This window comes from Larus michahellis, chromosome 15 (genome assembly GCF_964199755.1).
Source record: "Larus michahellis chromosome 15, bLarMic1.1, whole genome shotgun sequence".
Classification (NCBI taxonomy): domain Eukaryota; kingdom Metazoa; phylum Chordata; class Aves; order Charadriiformes; family Laridae; genus Larus; species Larus michahellis.
Window position 1 is genome coordinate 8316770 of NC_133910.1, and position 21582 is coordinate 8338351.

The 21582-nt window shown below is 38.8% G+C and overlaps 2 protein-coding genes across 8 annotated transcripts in view; one reads left to right on the forward strand and one right to left on the reverse strand.

Annotated features, from left to right (window-relative positions):
* RALGPS1 (Ral GEF with PH domain and SH3 binding motif 1) overlaps positions 1–21582 on the reverse strand; it is a 118955-nt gene that overhangs the window by 57803 nt on the left and 39570 nt on the right. The window lies entirely within an intron of this gene.
* On the forward strand, positions 913–21538 carry ANGPTL2 (angiopoietin like 2). The gene is made up of 5 exons (XM_074608534.1): positions 913–1388; positions 9681–10536; positions 18624–18817; positions 19061–19331; positions 19835–21538. The coding sequence occupies exons 2-5, from the start codon at positions 9729–9731 to the stop codon at positions 20032–20034; spliced, it is 1473 nt and encodes a 490-aa protein (XP_074464635.1). The 5' UTR covers positions 913–1388; positions 9681–9728; the 3' UTR covers positions 20035–21538.

The following is a 21582-nucleotide window of genomic DNA, read 5'->3' on the forward strand; positions in this document are numbered from 1 at the left end:
GGTTTGAGGGAAATAGGAAGAACTCAGAGCAATCAAATGAGAAACACGCTTTAGTACGTGAAACATGAGTATCAAGCACACATTAAAAAATACGTTGGTATTCAGCCAAATTACGAATTCTCAATCTGCATTAGATTATTTTAAGAGCTAGTTTGAATTTGGACAATTCTATTTTCCTTTATATCTGGGAACATGCCTTTTCCTGATAGAAATGACCTGGGAAGTGGTAAAAATGGAGAACATCAGCGCTACTCTGAATGAAGCAGCCTTGCTTTGTTTCTCTTTCCTAACGCGAAAGAGGGCCCGTTAGTAAAAACTGCTGTAGCGCCTACGATGCAAAGCCCTCCATCTCTCTCTATCAGTAAGCACACTGTGAAAACATTATCAAGCAGGAAGTAGCCCTGCCCCCCGCCCCCCGACATTTTGGGGACGAATCCTACGCGGTTACACGCTCTAGCATCTCATTTCATCTAAAAACCCAAAGCCGCCTTCCTCCAACACAGTCTCCAGAATGTATTCCTAGCTCTAAAGATCAACGGTTTCACACACCACCGATTAACAGCCTTCACTCTGGATTGCCGCTAGTTACTTCGTCGACAGCAGCGCGGCTGCCCGCCCGGGGCCAGCGCTCGCTCCGCGGCGGACCCGCCATCGCTTCCCGCTGCGCGGAACCGGCGCCCAGCGCTGCGCCCCGACGGCGCCCCCGGCCCCGGCCCGGGGGAGCCCCGGCCCCGGGGGGGTGCCCCGGCCCCCGGGGGGGGAGCCCCGCTCCCCTCCGCCGTTCCCCGCCCCCGCCGACCGTGCGGCCCGTGCCGGGCCGTCCCCCCGGGCGGTGCCGCGGGCGCTCCGCGGTGGCGGTGGGCGGGGGCAGGCCGCTCGTCCAACCAGAGCGGGTCAGCTTGCTGCGGGCTCGCCTTTTTTTGGCCTTTTTCCCCCTACCAGGATGTAACTCTGCCACAAAGGAGCTGGAGTTCAAATGAGGCTGCTGCAGCCGCCCCCGGATCGCGGGGTCCCAGCCGCCGAGCCCCCCCCGGAGAGCGCCCGGCTGCGCCTCGGCCACAGCGCGGTGCGGCCGCGCGGGTCAGCGCGGGGAGCCGGGCTGTGAGCGCGCCCGAGGGCGGAGGACGGCGAAAAACAGCGCCAAGGACTTCGCGCGTCCCCGCGCCGTTCCCTGGCCAGAGCCCAGCGCAGCGCGAGCTGCTCGCCCCGCGGCCGGCACAAGCGGCCAGGGAGATGTCACGGCCCGGGCGGGCGAGCCGGCGCTGAGAGAGGGGCCGGAGCGCGGAGCAGCGCGGAGGGTGCCCGGGGGTCGCGTCAGGAGCCGGCGGCTGGTCCGGTACCTCCAGGGGCCAAGGACTGAGCGGTGTGCGGAGCCAGCCGGACATCATGTGAGTGAATGTGAGCTTGTCAAAGATATTACTGCTGCTGTTAGACAGCAGCGAATCGCTTTTTTCTCTCACACCTTTATTTATTTATTATTATATTTTTTTAAAGAGAAAAACCTCAACGTATTAAAATATAGCTGTAAAGATAGTTGAGACGTTTTATGATGCCAGGCACTGAAAAGCCTTCTTGCCATTATTTTCAAGAATATGATATTTTTTTTTAAATCTTTTCTAATTCTGCATGTAACTTTAGGCTTTATGCTTCCTCAAACTCGCTGAAATACCTTTCAACAAACTTTCTAGGACATGCTAATTTCTATGATAACTTTTCTAAAGGACTACCTGTATTAAAAATCATGAAATCTCCATCGCGTTTGATCAAGGAGATATAAAACTTCCTGGAACTTTATAATAGAGACTACAAAATAAATATTTGGAAGATTTTGCAAAAATTTAATTTAAAAGAGAACCTAGCGTTTATGAGTGCCTTTGTGTAAGCATCAAATATTTACTATAATATGATCTAACTACTATTTTTCATGGGCATTTATTAAAGGGTCAATCTGTTTAAGGCCTATTATGTACAATGTGCACGCACACATATAAGCACACACAGTGTGAGCACTTTTTGGTAGTGATTGGATTAAGTGAAAATAAGGTGAGGCCGCTGTTAAGGGAAGCAACAACAAAAGCAGTGCTCTCTTTCAATAATTACATTCCACATCTATGACAAAACTTCAGTAAAGCACAAAGAACAATCCACAAACAACACGACTAAAATTCTTGGTAATTCAGAAAGAAAATTTGTACTTCTTGTAACTAAACAAGCTCTCTTTTGCCAAAACTTGGAAACAAGTTACATGGTAGCAAAAGATACATAATCTTTTGAAGTTTCTTGCAACACTTGATAGTATTTCAAAACAAAAGTTCTCCAACAGCTAATTAAGATATTCTCATTCTTAAGTGTTGCTTTAGTCATCCATTCCCATCAGTGAAAAAAGTATTTCCTTTTAAGAAAAATGAACTAGTGCTTGAACCAAAATTTCACCTCAATTTTAAGTGGACAGAAAAGCTGAGTATAGAATGCATTATAATAAAAGTATCTAAAGCAATTAATTGGTTTCTGTCAGTCTGGTACTGCATACCATGGAATCAAGTAACCAGTGGCAAAAAACCAAAAATCATCCCCCCCCATAAGTTTGGAGTTAAATTTTTCAACTTAGTTTTTACATCATGTTCTCATAACTGAAACTGCATGCTATTATGTGTCAGCCCTTCCCTATCCCCTGTTACATTTACTATAAACTTCAAACAAAACTTTAAAGCTTTTCCTAATACATGTGGCATGCATACTACTGTGCTCTATTTTCACTGTGAATTGTTGTTTCCTGTAACAGAACTGAAAAAAAAAAAAATCAATCAGTGCTCTGTTTTCTCACAGCAGTAATTTTCATCTAAAAATCAAACTACATGAGTTAATTCTAAAAGAAAACCCGTACCAGTGGAAGTCCCTCTGCTTAGAAAAGAGTAAAAATTAATAAGTCGCATTAAATATGAAGACCACCTGAAAATTTGAGAGGATGGATTAATATAAGAGAATGTTTGGGAGAAAGGGTAAGAACGGAGCACGAGCTCTGAGAAAAGGGGTAGGGACTAAGAAAGAAAGCAGCTTCAGAAAACTCACGATTATCTATCTTATCGCAATGGTGTTGTGAAATCCAGATCATATTACCGGCCTGGTGCCTGAGACATGCCAGCTAACTTTAAGTCCACAAACACCGACTATCAAAGGACTCTGCAGAAACAAAACCTAATGTTTGTTAACAAAAAAAACCAAAAACAAACCTTCTGATTTTTTTATAGTAGAATTTTACATTTTTGACACCCTTGCTCCATTTGCTTTTACAATCCAACTAAAATGTAAAACTGCACTAATCTAAAAACCCCTTTTAATATCAGACATAAGTATTTAAGAAACAGTGAAGATTTGTTGATAGTTTTTCATGTTTCTTCTTTACAATGAACAATTATCAAACTATGTGTAAATTCACCATCAAATAAAATAGTTTATCTCTCCAAGAATAAATGCTGTAAGAGCTAACACTATGCCTTTTGTGAATGTGCGTTCATTTATATGTCTGAATGCTTGAGGAATCTGCACAAAAGGTAGCACAGCACGTAGAGCATAGAGGAAAAGCCAGCCCATCCAATGACTGCCAGCCTCGTTATATTAAACACGACCAGCCCACAAGAACTGATTAACCCACAGAACTGGATTTTGTAACAGAGCTGTTCAGCACAGCAAACCAGTCTCATCCTTCTTCTATCTGTGTTTTTTCATCTATCTGGGTATCTCTAAAAGGCTCTGAAGCATCAGTTTAATTACAGTGCGTTCAATTCTGGCATGTTAGACCTGCACGCGCTCTTAATGATTCAGCCTCTAGACTATAAACCCTTGAGTCAGGGCTTGAGTCAGCTCCTCAAACCAAACTGGTAGTGGTTTTTTTTTCTTAATTAGATTATCTTTGCAATAAATTCAACTATGCTGCAATTCAAATAGTTACTGAAGTCCCCAGAAATCCCTTCGCGTAACATCCTAGTTTTAGCACAGAAAATTGCCTTCTCTGAAAAGCAGTGTCCAAGGGTAGACGCACTGTCACAAATCACTCGTACAAAAGCTGCATTTATGCAGCTTCGTGCATCACACTGTCATACGTACAGTCCTCTGCCTTAATAACAGTTTACTATATACAGAAAAACAAGGAGCAACTCTACTGCGTTTAGCCACTAGGTTCTTTTATGTTCCTTATCTGTAAGAGCAGCCCATACCAATGCAATTTAAGGTACAAAATTTATGTTCCGCTATGAAGTTCAGGCAAATATTTTCCACGTTTATCTTAATTATGGTTTTCCGCACAAGACTTAGATCATTATTTTGCTTTTGTATTTCTCCAAAATACTATAGTACAGGTGACGTCTTCCTTAAATGTCAAAACATTTCCTCCTTGAACTGACTTGTAATCCAAAGTGAAGCACAGTAAGTGCGGTGCTCACCCACCATCCAGTGGGCTTCCTATCGTCTCAGCAATTTTTTTGCAGAGCACTGAAAAGTGCAGGTGCAAAGGGAACATAGGATAAACTCCCGGAGACAAGATGCCAACCTCCCAACGGTTGAAAGACTCAACACTGCGAAACGACTTTAGATCTAGATGCAACAGTATTGACAATATATTCTCAGGCTTTCATAAACACCTTGCTCTCCAGAGTAATACTGCAAATATCTATTTTCTGAACAAATTTCATCCAACAAAAAGCAGTCATAGCATTGAAAGGCTACTGGTAGCATTTTCAAGTAAGCTTGATGATGATTTATTATGTTGTTACAATTCTTCATCTGATAAAAACATACCTTTATTCTCTTTTGTACCCAAGAATCCCAAGGATAGGTAAAATACTTCATACAACCTGAAAGAGATAGTTAACCAGTCTATTTTGTAAAAATTAGATCCTCTGAAGCGTGGTATCAGAAACAACAAACAAGGAAAAAAGGTATACATGTTGGAATATCCACAATTAAATGTGTATTTTATTATAAGTAACTTTAAAAAAAAAAAAAGGCCATAGTGCTGACATAGATACCTTTAATGCTTCCTCTTAGGGTAAGCTAATTTAAAAAAAAGCGAAAATTTGCCAAACAGTAATACTTCACACATAGAAATATTTTCACCTTCATCATTTCAGGATCATGACAGTGGTCAATCTATAGGATATGAAACACCTGTACAATTTGAGACAGTAAAATACTCGAGTCTTGTTGAAATAGCACGTATAAATGTCAAGATATTCGTAACAATCAAAAGGTAATATAACTGGACTAGCCAGAAGTCCCGTATAAGCATGGCAGAGTACAGGACAGAAAAATATTTCAAAGCAAAGCTGAAGAAGGATTTTATTTACTTTTTCTCTTCAAGGGACAGGAAAAAACAATCCAATAGTGAAACATCTGATATCCCTTTCAGAAAGTTTATTTCCTGTTTTTTCACCAGATCATGGGAACATCCTCAGTTGGGCAGACAATGAACGAGTAAACAAACTAACTTATTATTACCTACTTCCAGTTACATACATAGAGAGGCCAATATTTGGTCTACAAACTGCAATTTTAACCAAAGTACTTATGCTGGCCAGGAGTATGAAAAATACTATGATTATAATCCACATAACAACGCCGCCAAAAGTTTTCATCAGATGCAGTTATACTGGCAAAAGACGAACACAAAAAAAATATTATTTTGCCTGAATAAAGTAATATCTATACTGCCAAGTAGGGTAAACATCCGCAAAATTGGGTTTAGGTGCATCTGCACTAGAGTAAGTTTGTCCCAACTGAACTCCCATGAAAAGCGCTTTTCTGAGTACGCAAGTCTTGAACAGCCAGAATCTAGACATGAAATTACTTCAGACTTCCACACTTTTCCTAGTTAGAAGGTTTTAATCAAATGACACATACCCTTTTTTTAAGTCTGCTTCTTTCACTTCTCCTGTTTTTTGTTGGTATGCTTGTTTGTTGAAGTTTTGTCAATGTGCATGAGGATAAAGAGACAGACATCCTGTACTTCCCGTGACGAAGAGAATTTGCACTAAACCTGCAAGGATGCTTTTATATAACGTAGTTTTGTGCAGTGGTGAGGTTGAAAAGTCTACAGCTATCCAAGTGGAATCTTGCACTGGGGACAAATATGGCCCCAGTAATACAGTTCCCTCCCAGTCCACTGCAGAAGAGCTACCGGGAGATGGAGAGAGGAAGAGGGGGGCTGAGCCCGCAAAACAGGAAGAACGGAGCGATCAGCAAACAACGGCACTAATTAAGTACAAAGAGTATGAGCAATTCGTTTGGCAAAAGTACAAAAGGAAACTGAAAGCTAGTGTGCTAGACATCAAATAAATAAGATCTTCCTCTCCCATGGGAAGGAATTCTGATGCCTTAAGAATCTGATGTTCTCCTCTCAAAATGAAGACGAAGATATTAAAAAGCATTAAATCCTTCCTTAAAATTGTTTCTCTGGCTTCCCTCCCCACTTTCCCCAGCAAGCTTGTTTTCTCCCTGTAAGATTAATCACTGAGAGTGTTCAAACAAGCACGTTGGTTATGAACTTCACTTGAATCCAACTGCAGAAAAGAAGAAATGCTATTTACGTTATGTAGTCCATCACAGTATGCAATAAATAGGCCTCATTCCGAACACTTTTTATTTTTTTTAAAATGAAAAAGTACAGACAATAAAAGACTTAAGAGAGCACTTCATAAACAGAATCTACAGGAAGATGGACATCTGAAGACAGGATGGTTCCTGTTTCTATTTGTACAGGAGCATTCTCTCACCAATGCACTTTTCCTTCCCGTGTTTTTTCTTATAGGAAAAACAGCTTAGAGAAGGTGACATGTACGCAAGATCATGAGAGAGAAGCATTTCAGCGTGGTCTAATCATGCTGGTGTCATTCACTGATGGCTTACCTTCCGCAAACAGTGCTCAGACCCTGGAACAGGCTTCCTGCAGAGGCGGCCGTTGCCCCACGCCTGTCAGCGTTTGAGAGGCGTTTGGACAATGCCCTTAATACCACGCTTTAACTTTTGGTCAGCCCTGAAGTGGTCGGGCAGTTGGACTAGATAATCACTGTAGGTCCCTTCTAACTGAGATACTCTATTCTATTCTATTTTGAAAGATGTTTGAACTGATATGTTAAGATAGGCTGATGAACCCTACTCCATTTTTTGCTTAAACAGTTCTTAAAAAAACGGAAGGAAAAAAAAAAATATCAAACTGTTATATGTTGTTCTGCATTTCTTCAGCCTGGAAAAGGATGCGCACCCCAAATCCTGTGCTCAACTTAAGATATGAGATGCTGTAAAAAAGACACAGGTGCACTCCGAGGAAAAAATTAGTTTCTTTGCAGTGATCACAATAGTTACAAGCTTTTGAGGGGAGGGAAAAAGATATTTCAATTCAAACAGTGAAATAAAACCCATTTTACACCTATACGTGAGAGACATTTGCAAAAACAGTCCATCTGTGCAGAAATATGAGGCTTGGAAAACTGCCAGGGTTTCCAAGTGTGACCTGCTGTGCAAATGCTGATTATGCAAGTTAAAGCTGTCTGGGGTGAATTTATGTTCCCTGTTTTCCAGGGCTCCAAATAACATTCCTTTACTTACAGAAACCATGTCAAACTCCAGACTTTTATCTGACAAGTTTTCAAGAATTTTGAAAAGTTCTGTAAAGCACAATTCCTTTTCATTTGCAAAGTGAAAATGACTTTATTCCAAATAAGAAATTGAGGCAAAAATGTATATCCAAAAACTTTAAGAAGGATCAAGCCCTGGTCACTTTTTTTTGAATCATTTGCAGAAGCGTTTACAGAAACTTCTATGGTTTATTTCAAAACAACAGAAAAATGGGAATGACTGATCTCCTCAGTATGAAAAAGTATTTAAGCATGCATATCCATCATTATCTTGAAACTCTAAAAAAAAAAAAAAAAAAAACTTTCTTAAAAGTCAGCAGCTGCCTAGAATCACAGAACAATTCAGACTGGATGAGACCTCACCTTTATCGTACAAAGCAAGGCTAATTTCAACATTAGATTAGCCTGCTCCGAGCCTTGCCTAAATCAAAACTTTATGTACCAGGAATAGAGATTCCACCGTTCTTTCGGTGACTCCTTCAGTCCTTGGTCACCCTCATTGTCAAATTCTTTTTTTCTGTAACCCCAAATGAATTTCTCCTGAGGCAATTTGTATCCATTGACCATTATACTTTCACTGTGCACTTCCAAAAAGAATCCATCTTCCCTACAAACAGCCGTTAAGTAGTTGAAGACAGCAGTAAGATGTCTCCTTCACCTTCCCTGGAGGCTAAACAAACCTAGCTCCTTCTGCTGCTCCTCATACATCATGTCTCCAGCCTCCAGCTATCCATGTGGGCTGCGCTCAGCTGGACTCATTCCAGTTTCTCACAGCTGTTACTATCATCATTTCATGTCACTTAAAAAATTTCATTGTACTAAAGATGACCAAGCAGTAAGGTGACAGTTATTTAAACACTGAATGGTTATTCCATGTGAAATGTTTTATAAGCAAGGAAAAATACGACGGTAACACCACCTTGGTTTTAAAAGCAGGCTTGGTATCAAGCAGGCTTTATGCACTGAAAAAGCTCCGTACTGCATTTTCTCCTCCCGTTTTATTAAGAAAACTGGGTTATACATACACGCCTATTAAAATTCAACAACAAGAAGCTGTTATGAAATGCACGATACCAAAGTGCTGTTCAAGCAGCTGATAAGAGAGTGATTGGAGCCAAGGGCATTCCTGGCAGTAGTGACAACGCTAAGCTTATGTTTCCAAGATGACCGTTACCTATCAAGTTCTGGTAAAGTTCTTCTTTTTTCAAGAGACTGTGACGGCCTCAAATTTCCACCTTGAATATGAACCTGCTCTGAGAACTAAGTTAGCGTAATTTCACCAAAAGGGTACTGTTGCATTATGTCAATACACACGAGTAGCTGATTTTAATAGCCGGGGGTCGTCTTTGCCCACCATGCGCACAGGCGTGTGGGCTTCCCCTCCCAGGAAGAGACCAAAGTCAAATAACCAGGCTGAGTTAAAGACAACGTCTCCAGTGAGAGTCACCATAAATACTTCAGTTGTAAATTGTACTAGTCCGGAAAACCAACAGATTTTACTGCCTCTAATATTTGGGCATTGAGTTTTTAATTTATAATTATTATAATACATTTCATCTAAGCTATATCTCCTGCAATATACATGCAGTTACAAAATACAGCAAATGAGCTATTTGATACTTGTAGCACTTTTAACAGCACATATTAACTTACATTCTGTTTACATTTAAAGGTTAGATTTGTAACTGTAAGAAATGAAAATGTAATTAATATTTACACGAAAACACCAGCCTTGGAAACTTTTGTGGTACTTGCCTGGAAGAAAGGACTCTTCCAATTGTGGTATTTATTACTTAGTTTCTTGTGGTTCTTAGCAGGCTTTAGATAAACTAGCTGCTAGTAACTAGGGTTCCGGCCATGGAATGGTACAGCTGTTCCCCACCGTGTCCCCTTTAGGCAACATAAGTTCATGCTGGACTAGAAAAATATCTCATTTGTACACAGACGTACTAGTTACTATGTAATATTTTGTAAATTTTAGAACAGATTATCAGTTGTAAGTTTGCATTGATTTCCTATTTGTTACTTACTGTTAAATTTACTTTAAAACAGATTTTAAAAGTTCTTTACAGAAGAATATTTGACCAGAACTAGAAGATCATGATGACAAGAAGATTCATCTGTTTAATGCTAATGGCTGTTGTGGGAGCTACTGCAAGCAAAACACAGGAATTTGAAGGCAATGACGAGGAAACAGAACAAGAATTCATTTATATGAACAGATATAAGCGTTCCAGTGACACACAGGACAAATGCACTTACACCTTTATCGTACCTCAACAGAGAGTGACAGGTGCCATTTGTGTTAATTCTAAAGAGCCTGAAGTTCTACTTGAAAACAGGGTAAATAAACAAGAGTTACAGTTACTTAACAATGAACTTCTTAAACAAAAGAGACAAATAGAAACTCTCCAGCAACTGGTAGAGGTGGATGGCGGGATTGTTAATGAGGTTAAACTCTTAAGAAAAGAGAGCAGAAATATGAATTCTCGTGTCACACAACTCTATATGCAGTTACTACATGAAATTATCCGAAAACGTGACAACGCCTTAGAACTTTCTCAACTTGAGAATAAGATATTGAACCAAACTGCAGATATGTTGCAGCTTGCAAACAAATACAAAGACTTAGAGCACAAGTACCAACATTTGATGTCAATTGCCAATAATCAGTCACAAATAATTGCCCAACTGGAAGAACACTGTCAAAGAATGCCATCCATAAAGCCACTGCCACAAACGCCACAGCCACCAAATAAAGTGTACCAGCCTCCTACTTACAATCGTATTATTAACCAGATATCTACTAATGAGATTCAGAGTGATCAGAACTTAAAGGTTCTGCCACCTACCTTACCAACCATGCCTGCAGTTACTAGTATTCCGACTTCAACAGATAAACCATCTGGTAAGTAATATTATTGATATGTCTACATTAGTTTATGCTAATATGCAGTGGGCAACTTTTTAATTGTAATATCGAAAATGCAGACAGACTTTATTTATTTAGAAAAATAAATGCAAAAGAATTATTTTGAACTAATTGAGATTTCTTAGATCTGACACTGTCTGTGCATCCATCTAGTGTATTTTTAAGACACGTGTTATAGTACAAGCACAGAAAGAAAGCAAAAGAATGAATTCTGAATGTCTTAAGATTCAGATACGCCAGCCCCACAGATTTTTCTCATGTTACTTTGCCAAGACAAACCCACCACTTATATGAGACATACGAGAGAAAGGCGCTGCAGAAAAAAACCTTATTAATCAACAGTCAATCATTTATGAAGTTATTAGATGTTTCTTGATCTAGCATGTGATAATTTTTGTGCTTGTGTATCTCAAAAGTAATACGCATCTGCTCTGTACCTCACACAGGGCACTTACGCTCTAAGACAGGAGCAAAGGGAAGCAAGTGATGGGATGGTAAGGGATATATACAGCCCTCATAAAGAGCCTTAGGAATTCTGCCATAAGCAAGATCAAACGCACCTGAAATCACATTAGAGATCAATTGATCTACATGATAAAGAAATAACAGGTAAAGAATCCAGTATCACCTACAGTCCCAGATATTTAAAAAAAATAGTTCAAGTATTACGTGTCCCACATACAAGAGAAGTCTGTTCAGTGTGTGGGCGACATATTGTTGCTTAACAAAAAGGTGGGGACCCACAGACATTTGAAACTAAGACTTGAAACAGAGTAAGGCACATGAACTGCACTCAGAATATATTTCAAGGCTATTAGCAATATATTCTAAATGACACTGTCAAACTGTTTGGAATTATCACATAATGTAACATTAAAAAAAAAAACCAAACCAAACTACTCCATGGAAATACCCACAATGAAAGAAACTTTATCAGGTGTTTCAGTCTAAAGCACAGTCTCTAACACACCTTGCTATAAAGCAGTTATTTCACAATATTGCCAGAGACGAACCCACCAAAGCTTGTGTTGTGGCATGGTGGCATGCAGAACCTCAGCCAAAAATAATCATGATTCTAACGTTTCATGTAAAAAAAAAAAAAAAACAAAACCAAAAAAACCCCAGGTCTCTCTAATAACTACATTTTGACTTTGATCTCAAAGTAGGTTCAAGCTTAGTACAGTATTCCTATAGTCCCTGTCTTTCTGTAAGTGAAATAATCTCTCCGGCATTCTTTCCCCTTCCTGTTACGCTCTTCTGAAAACTCATTGATTGGTTCACAGCCTCCTCGTGCTTTCAGTACCCAAACTGGAGCTGAGGCTTCACCATCACACAGAGCAGAAACGTTACTTCATGTGCGTAGCACTTCTGTTGATCTACCCTCATAGAGCATTCTACTTTTTTGCAAAGTAAAACACTGACTCATGACCAACCTGCAACCCTGTAGAACCTCTAGATGAAGCACCCTGAGGAAGTGCTGCTTATCCAGACATTTTTTATCTCCAGAGGTCCCTTCCAAAGTCCATGATTCTAAGAGAAGATTTGACATCTGCTACTTTTCCCTTATCTATGTAACTTATCAGAAAAAGAAGTTTCACACTTCTTCTTCACAAATCCATTATAGTATTAATTTCTCTTCTTGTTTTCTTATTTACAGCAGTTTGATTTGTTCAAGCAAATTTCCAACAACTGAAGTTAAGCTATTTCACCTTTCATTCCCAGGGTATCCTCTTCCCCTCTTCTCCCCACCTTTCTTTTTGTGAAAGAACTTTTAATAACTTTTCCTCATCCTCCAGAACATTCTCCAATCACAGAGCACATCTCAAACAAAATCCCTCCCCACAATTAATGCCGTAATTCAGACAGGTGTCTGGAATGAATTAGGAAAACCCCACATAAACATCCCCCCCACCCCCCCATACCCACAATCAACACCCCACAAAACAAACAAAACGCACCACAACTGCCCAGGTGCTGGAAAAAAATCCACCTATATTTTATCCACTCCTTTCTGTACCGTGTCTTGGGTTCTCAACCGTTGCGAAAGCTCCTGGCTATCCTTAACCATCTGATCATAGCCAACCAGTGCACTGAAAACTGAAGCAAAATCGAAGAAAAACATTAAATGCCTTCTCCGTTTAATCTGTTGACAGCTCTCCTTCCTCAAAAAGAATCAGACCGGTATCTTCCCTTGATCATAGACTTAACTACAGTCTTACTACTCTCAGTAGCCTTATTTCATTTTGTACATTTTGTCCACACTGTTGTTTTTTGGTGTTTGTTGTTGTTGTCGTTTTGTTAAAAACAAACAATCAAACCCCACCAAACAACCAGCCATGCTTAATATTTTAAGGTAGCATTTACTTTGTTTGAGCTTCCTTCCTATTTTCAAAGCTACTGGGAAGGTCATGATTTAGCCATTTTCCCTAGCCACCTTCTACAACAGCAAAATCCATTCCAATGTCCTCAGAGACTCTTTAACAAACTTGTAAACTCTTCGCTTGGACTGTCTAAAGCATTTTCTCTGCATGCTCTCTGAACTTGCTAAAGCCCGTTAAGTTCATTTTCTTTGTTTTGCTTTTCACTTTTCTGTCTTAAGAATTGTGGCCTCCATTATTTCATGATCAAAATCACCTAAGCTGCTTTCCATTTCACATTTTCAATCAGTTCTTCCCTACATACTAGGTTCAAATGTAATATATCCTGGTTTTTTTTGATGCCTATATTTTAACCGACTCTCACCAAATCCATAAAAGACACACGCAAGAGCTTGAAAGATGACATCTCGTTTCTGTGAAATCTTATGCAGTGTGAAAATATCAGTGCAAAGCAGAATTAGGCGAATCTCCAATTCATATGAGCAATTACACGGAGCTGTTGGAGCGGGGCCAGAGGAGGCCCCGGAGATGCTGGGAGGGCTGGAGCCCCTCTGCTGGGAGGACAGGCTGAGAGAGCTGGGGGGGTTCAGCCTGGGGAAGAGAAGGCTCCGGGGAGACCTTCCAGCCCCTTCCAGTCCCTCAAGGGGCTCCAGGAAAGCTGGAGAAAGGCTTTTTAATAGGGCCTGTATTGATAAGACAAGGCGCAATGGTTTTGAACTAAAAGAGGGGAGATTCAGACTAGGTATAAGGAAGGAATTCTTTGAGGGTGGCGAGCCCCTGGCCCAGGTTGCCCAGAGAAGCTGTGGCTGCCCCATCCCTGGAAACATTCCAGGCCAGGCTGGACGGGGCTCGGAGCAACCTGGTCTGGTGGGAGGTGTCCCTGCCCACTGCAGGGGGCTGGACTAGATGGCCTTTAAAGGTCCCTCCCAAGCCAGCCCATTCTATGATAATTCTAGCCTGCTCCCCTCGCCCCCCCCCCCATTTTTTTTAATTACATTTTAAAAAAAAAACATTTGACAAAATATTTTTTTAGTACAAGTTAATTGTTCAAGTTAAAGTCAATAAATAAAAATATGATCAGAGAAATTTTGTAAGAATCCAAACAGAATTAATGACTGTGGAAGACAGAAATTAAGGAAATGCAAGACAAAAAGACAGGGTTGGGAACAGTAATTATGTGGCTTGGGTTAGCACAATTACAGACACCATTTTAAAAACTTATTTCACATTCTTCAACTTGGCACAGTTGGGTGCAAGGCCAAAGCAATACAATACATGTCACGCAATCAGTTACCAAAACCTCTTCTGGTATTTATGTGACATAAATATGTGATCTCCTCGTTACACAGCCGCGTCTCCATCCCGTACGTCCAACACCGCTGAAGTACACTGTTCAGATTACGAAGGTACAACTCCTCAAAAGTCTGCCTGACTCCCTAGAGCTATTTTATCAAAACTACCTATCTGAAAGTCAGGATGCTCTCACTTTTTCAGGGGAAGATAAGATGTCCCTTGTTTGTAAAGCATGCTAATACTTCAGAAGGAAGATTTACATTTTATTATTATAAAAACACTAATTACCAGACAGATCTAGTAAAAGAACTGTTCTTTTCTCCCAGCAGCAGCACATACGCTATAGAGGAAGTTTACACAGTTGCTGCCCAATTTTTTTTTGCAAAAAAGGGCAATATCTGTTATCGCTGGCCAGCCGATAATATGACTGGCACAGTCACATTTACCTCAGTCAAAATCTGAATTGCAGGGCATAAGAAGTGCCACAGAAATTAATTTAACCAACTTATAGTGCGTTCTATAAGCATCACTTGTCATAAAATAAAGTGCTCATCCTTTTTCTACGTGACTATTTTTGAAACAACCTATTTCATAAGTTACTTATAATTTAAAATCTTCAGAGCAGTGAGCCTTTCTTTCTGTAATGACGTTATGCAGTACTAGGACACTACACCCCGACGCCTACACTCAGAAGGCGGCACTTCATAACAAAACATTATTACGCCTATGATCTAAACCAAGGGAGTTATTTACAAGTATTTCTCTGTCATGTCTGAAGTGACTTTCCATACCTGCTATTATAGATTTACTGTGTAGTGTGATTTAAATGTACAACTGAGTATTTTTTTCCATATTCGCAACGGTAAGCTGAAACGACTAGCCAAATAACAAAAAATAACATGACAGATTTGAGGGGCAAGGCATAGAAGAATAGCGTCTTGCTAAAAATATATTAGCAGTATTTGAAGCACTGGATATTTCAACAGAGACATCACAGTCTATTGCCTCTAAGATGCTAAAAGCTGATGACTGTGTAACAACAACATTAGCAAGTAAATTATAAAGACGGGATGTAGGTAAATTAAAGAACCCCAGACTCACAGTAAAATGTTCTAGAGAAAAGAAACTGAGAGAATGCACTGTAAAATGTGGGCATCGTTTGAGAGAGACGCACTTTATGATAGACAAGTTAATGTCTCTGGAAGGACTAGTGCCAGGCTTTGATCCATGCATTTCCCAGAAAGTCTTATTTTCTAATGTGTACAAAATGCCCCAATGTTCCTGTTGCTGGTTCTTTGCAAAAATAAAGGAAAATTTAAAAAATACTTGGTTTTGATTCCGAGGAGAAGAATTTGCAATTTTATCCATAAATAATTTACTTCAAATTCTTACTTGAGCATTCTTGTTTCCCCACTCGTGCCCAAAAGAATAGTTTGTGCAAGTTTAATTCTGTCTGCATAATACTGGACGTGTACACAGCACTGAAATTCTACAGAAAAATAAAAAATAAAAGAAAAAAAACCAGTAAATAGTAAGTCACCTAATGTCAACACCAGAGATTGTTCAAAATAACTACAATTGTATTTTACTCCACTCCACTAAGGAAAATACAAATTCCAAGTCAAATTTCTATAGTCCTATTTAGGAACATTTCTCCTTAGAGTTGCTTGAAAAAGCTAAACGCCTAATGAAAGACTTCAGGATGAAATGGTTTAGCTGTGACACTAACAACTCCTTTCTTGGAGTTATTGCCCAGAGGTTTGGGGGGGATGTAGGGCTGTGACACACCAAACCCCAACGACTTTGCCTGCGTTCATGCTTAACAACTACAAGCTTTACTACGCCAACGCGAAAAGCAGATGTGGTTTATCTACAACGGGTTTTAGTTCATAACAGCAAAAAGTTTAACCCACAGGGTCAATAATTCAAGTAGATCTGAAACAGTAATTTATTAGAGTGTAGAATTCTACGCACAACAGGAGAAACATTATTGTAGGAAGCACTGCTGCGTCTTCTGTATAAAACAGACTGACGTGAACAGCTTATCAAAATATTCTGCTTTGTATAAATTTCCCAGTGCAACTTTGGAAGATGACTATACTCAAGACAAATGAAAGCTGAACATGAAAACTGAATGAATTTGTTTCATCATCCTTAACCAAAAAAATCAACAATTTTTTCTGGGAACAAAACATTTAGTAGCCAGTTATACCAATTATGAAATGTACGTTTTCTTGTGCAATTGCTATAGAAGATATTATTCCTAAAAAAACATGCACGCAAACCAGTTTATTATACTCTACCAGATAGAACTTGCAGGTAAAGATTTTAACCCCATGCTAATTATAAAAAATAAAGTTAAACAGTTAAATAATAAACAGCAGACAGTAATGCTAAGGTTAATGCGATATTAACATACAGCGTATGCTAATTTTATATGGTCACACACTTTTTCCAAAAAAGGCACTAGTAGTATACAAAAATAAACATACATAATAAGACAGACAGACAATACATTCATACTGATAATTATGACTTAATGAGGCAGATGGTTTAAACTGACATATCCTTTAGGGGCAGAGATGCAGATTTTGTACCAGCATGTAAAATCTTTGGATAGGAGCAGTGGACAAAATTCAAGTAAGAAATGCTGAAATGTAATCTGAAAAACAGAATGTTTAAACAGGGCACACAAATATTAGGCCTATATGTGTGTGTGTGTATATACATATATATATGTATATGTGTGTGTGTGTGTGTGTGTGTATATATGCGCAAGGGCAAACCAAACAAATATATGCTTCTAAAATGTTACTACTTAAACGAAAAAAAAAAAAAAAAAAGAAAAAAAATACAAGAACTCAGATGCTGGGGGTTTAGCAAGATTTGATATAATAGCCTACCAGAAACTTGAGAGATAAAAAGGACACAAAATAGCAGAATATTCTAACACCAATGCACAAACTAGAAATGTTAACCGGAAAGGTAAAACGTTTTCAAGTACCATAGAGACTATTTAAAGATAAGGAGGATACTCTGGAGGATTTATCTCAAACTGAAATGTTGGCAGAAGAGGTTATAAAGCCAAAGAAAGAAGTGAATACTATCAAACTGCAAAGAGTAAAGCACATTCCCCAAGAGTTCTAAAGGAAACTGAATACGGAACAATTAACTACAGCGTAATCTCTCACCCAAAATTGCCCTGGTATGTGAGGAAAGAAAGGTAGCAAACGTGACATTGAAAAAAAACAAAAACCAAAAACCAAAAAACAAAAACCCAACAAAATCCAAAAAACCCCCAAATCCACTAACTGATAGAAAACATGCTAAGAACAACAGAACAAACAGCGAACAAATCTGAATCGTGTATCATCATCCAATCTCCTTGAATAAGGATCAACCTGGTTTTTGTAATACCAATTTTGTATCACTTTTAAAGATATTTGACAGGCTCAGTGCCTATACGGGCAGAATTCTGGTTGATATACAGTCCGTGTTTATTTCCAGAATGCACTGAACCAGGTTTCCTAGTAAAGGTGTTTGAATTAAGCTGCTACAAAGTACAAAGAAAGAGCCTGACATCAATAAACCATAAAAATCCCTTAATTATTAAGAGTCGATCTGCAGATATCAACACAGACTCCTAAACTGTTTAGAACTAAATTTCTCAGACTCATCAAAATGCAATCTAACTATCTTCCTATTGGAGAAAACGTCTTTATTTTAAAAGATGTATGGATAGATATGGATGAATGTAGGATACTTTCAAAAAGAGTAAACTCTTTACGGACTCTACTAAACTCAAGGAAAAAGGCATTCTCCTTCTGAAAATAGGAGAGCATCACCTGTAATTTTTGTAAACGCAAAGCATTTTAAAAGTCTTTTTGTTTATCTACAATTTCTCTCACTATATAAGTGGGCACTCACATATTACAAATCTTAATTTCTATTTTGTGTTATCATTAAGGTAACTCCTACAGTAACCCCTAGATTATTAATTGACGTTGCCGGTTCCATTGTTAACGTCCATGCCAATGATGTTTTTGTATAATTGCTTTGAGTAGCATTTATCTGTGGAATCATTCATATTTAGTTTTTTGAAGATATAATCAATGTCATAAGTGCAGTTGCCTTAAATAAAATAAATAGTAAAAAAAAAATAAAAATCTACCTTTATCAGCAATTCATTGTGAAATGTTACAGAAATTAAGTGACAACAAATGAATCTGTTTGAAAACACTTAGTGGACGCTGTACCTTCCGTAAGAGGAAAAACAAACGCGCTACTCAGCAGAAGCACATCTACTCTAGAAAGCTGCCAATTCCAATACCGCCCTGCAGTAAAGGTACCCTCCATCGCATTTTGATGCAGAGTCCTTCTGTTTTCATACAGGGCCCTGGAGAGACTGTCTACAAGCATTAGAAGATGGCCATGATACGAGCTCCATCTATCTTGTAAAACCAGAAAACACAAACCGGCTCATGCAGGTCTGGTGTGATCAACGGCACGACCCTGGTGGCTGGACAGTCATTCAGAGACGGCTGGATGGCTCTGTCAACTTTTTCAGGAACTGGGAGACATACAAGGTTAGGACAAGTGAGCAGTGTAATGTTTTCTACCCTCTAAAAACTACCGGTACATTTAATCATTTAAGGGTGATTTTAGAGTCTGACCTGCAGCTTACTTGAAAAGGAATGTGTATGTTTACCCTTACAGAAAAGGAAGTCTCTATAAAATAAGCTATTGCGGTTTTCTACTTAACAATACACCCAGATTTACCACTACAGCCGACGCGCACTACTAACAGGCTTCTCTTGCTTCCTTTACAGCAAGGGTTTGGTAATATAGATGGAGAATACTGGCTCGGATTAGAAAATATTTATTGGTTAACAAATCAAGGCAACTACAAACTGCTCATAACAATGGAAGACTGGTCAGGTCGAAAAGTATTTGCTGAGTACGCCAGCTTCAGACTGGAGCCAGAAAGCGAATACTACAAGTTGAGACTGGGACGCTACAATGGCAACGCCGGAGATTCTTTCACTTGGCACAATGGCAAGCAGTTCACCACGCTGGACCGGGACCATGATGTATACACAGGTACAGGGTCCCTTTCAGTTGCCTTGCTTTTTTTGCATGCACCCCCCCCTTTTTCTCCTATTTTTTTTAAAAGAAAAATATTTATGGTGATACACACACACACACGCACAAAGAAATTACATTTCTAGAGATTTGTCAGTTAGTAACTTATGAAGCACAAACTGATGTGTCAACTCATATACGTACTAACACTGAAACAAAAATTGCCATTGAAATATTTATCATTTACACTAAACAAGGGTCTGTAAAATATGCTATAGGGGGTTACTGGAGACAGTAATGCAAACAGATTTTCCAACAAGGGAGAGTAACGCCAATGAGTCTCTCTGTAGAACCTAACGATAGAGCTGGTTCCTGGAGAAGCCTAAATTCTCCTTGTACCACACAGCATCTACACGTTAAACGCACAGTTAAAAAAAATAAGTTGTTTTGTGCTTAGCTAGCTTGCTTGCGGTAAGGGTTTTCATTTGCTCCTAAGACTGAACTGGAGCTTTCTTTTGCAGGTAACTGTGCTCATTACCAGAAGGGAGGATGGTGGTACAACGCATGTGCTCATTCAAATCTCAATGGAGTTTGGTACCGTGGAGGACACTACCGCAGCCGGTATCAGGATGGTGTTTACTGGGCTGAATTCCGGGGAGGATCATATTCACTAAAGAAAGTCGTTATGATGATAAGACCTAATCCGAACACATTCCACTGAAACAATTCTTCTCTTGGTTTGCCGCCTTGTTCTAAAAATCACATAAAGCTATGAGATGTTATTATCTGGAATTATCTTTTCAAAAATGAGGAATGTAAGATATTGTACATTTATTGCTGAGATGTGAGGGCTTGTATATTGTATTTTCAAGAATCGTTCCAGGAAAAAAAAAAGTTGAAGAAAAAAAGGAACTGAAATGACATAACACTCAGACACCTCTTGGTACTAAAAGTAGTTATATTAAGCCTTTTAGAACTGGCAGTTTAGATGGACTGTAGATAAACTCTCTGGTTTTTATTCCCTGTAAATTAAGTTTGGATGGTAAAAATACTGCCACAACATTTAAATATTTTTGTATGTTATATTATGTATAAATATTCTCAAATACAGGAAATATTACAAACTGTACAGCAAGAGTTTTATTATTATTATTATTGTTGTTGTTGTTATGAGCAACCATTTGACACAGGAAATCATATCCTTTGAACTGTGTAGCTTGTATATGTACATTAGTGTGATAATTCTAATTTAATCTTTGTTAACTGCCATGAATAAAGTTAGTACTATGTAATTTGATTTTGGGAGCAGATACTCAAACAATTACTGTAGTGATAAATTCAGTCTTTCCCCATCACTTTGACCATTTTAATAATCTGCTCCTATAAATTAGAATTCACATTTGAGTCATATAGTTTAGATTAAAAACACTAATGATTTTCCTTACCAAAATGAAGTAGCTATGTGCATATGGGAAACAATCCAGACCTACACCAGACAGAATGTGCTGTATAGCCAGCATTATACGACACTACAACTGTCACAGTATTTTGTACCTGACTTCGGTCACTACCTGCTGTGTAGCCTTTGTAATCAGAAATGTCTGGATATAAACTAAAGGGACTATCCAACTTTGCAGGCAAATGATGGATACCAATACATAAGCTATTTAATATCCTTAGCCAGTAGGTGAAAATTATATAAAGAAGTTACCTGTAGCCAAGAGAAGTTATATTTACCATATTTCACAATTATAACATATTACTGTCAAATTATTAAATAGGTTTACTCATCTATATTTAGAGGTCAGTCACAACTATGAAATGCTGACATGGTAATTCTAATATTCTTCAGAGGTAGGTTTCTAGAACAGATTCTTATAACACCCATTTCAAAACAGCAACTACTATCAAAAATATAAGTTAAAGAATGCAATGATATAACGAATAAAGAAAATAAAGAATGCAATAATAAGAGGGAGTGCAAAAGCCTCTAGAAGTTCAATATAGTGTTCAGTAGGCCTGTAAGATACTTCCTGTGCGTTTGTGTGCGTGTGCTTGCACACTTTTTCCCTTATTACCTCATCACTTCTTTACTACAGTATGATGTGCATTAAACTGACGTGTCATGTAGCATGTGTTGTATATAACTGAAAGTAGGGTTTTTAATATATTAATTACCCCTGTAATATTGTAATCCTTTAATAAAGCAACAAATGTTATTTTGACATGTTCAGATTTCATCCTGTTTCAGTTCAGATTAATCACAGCA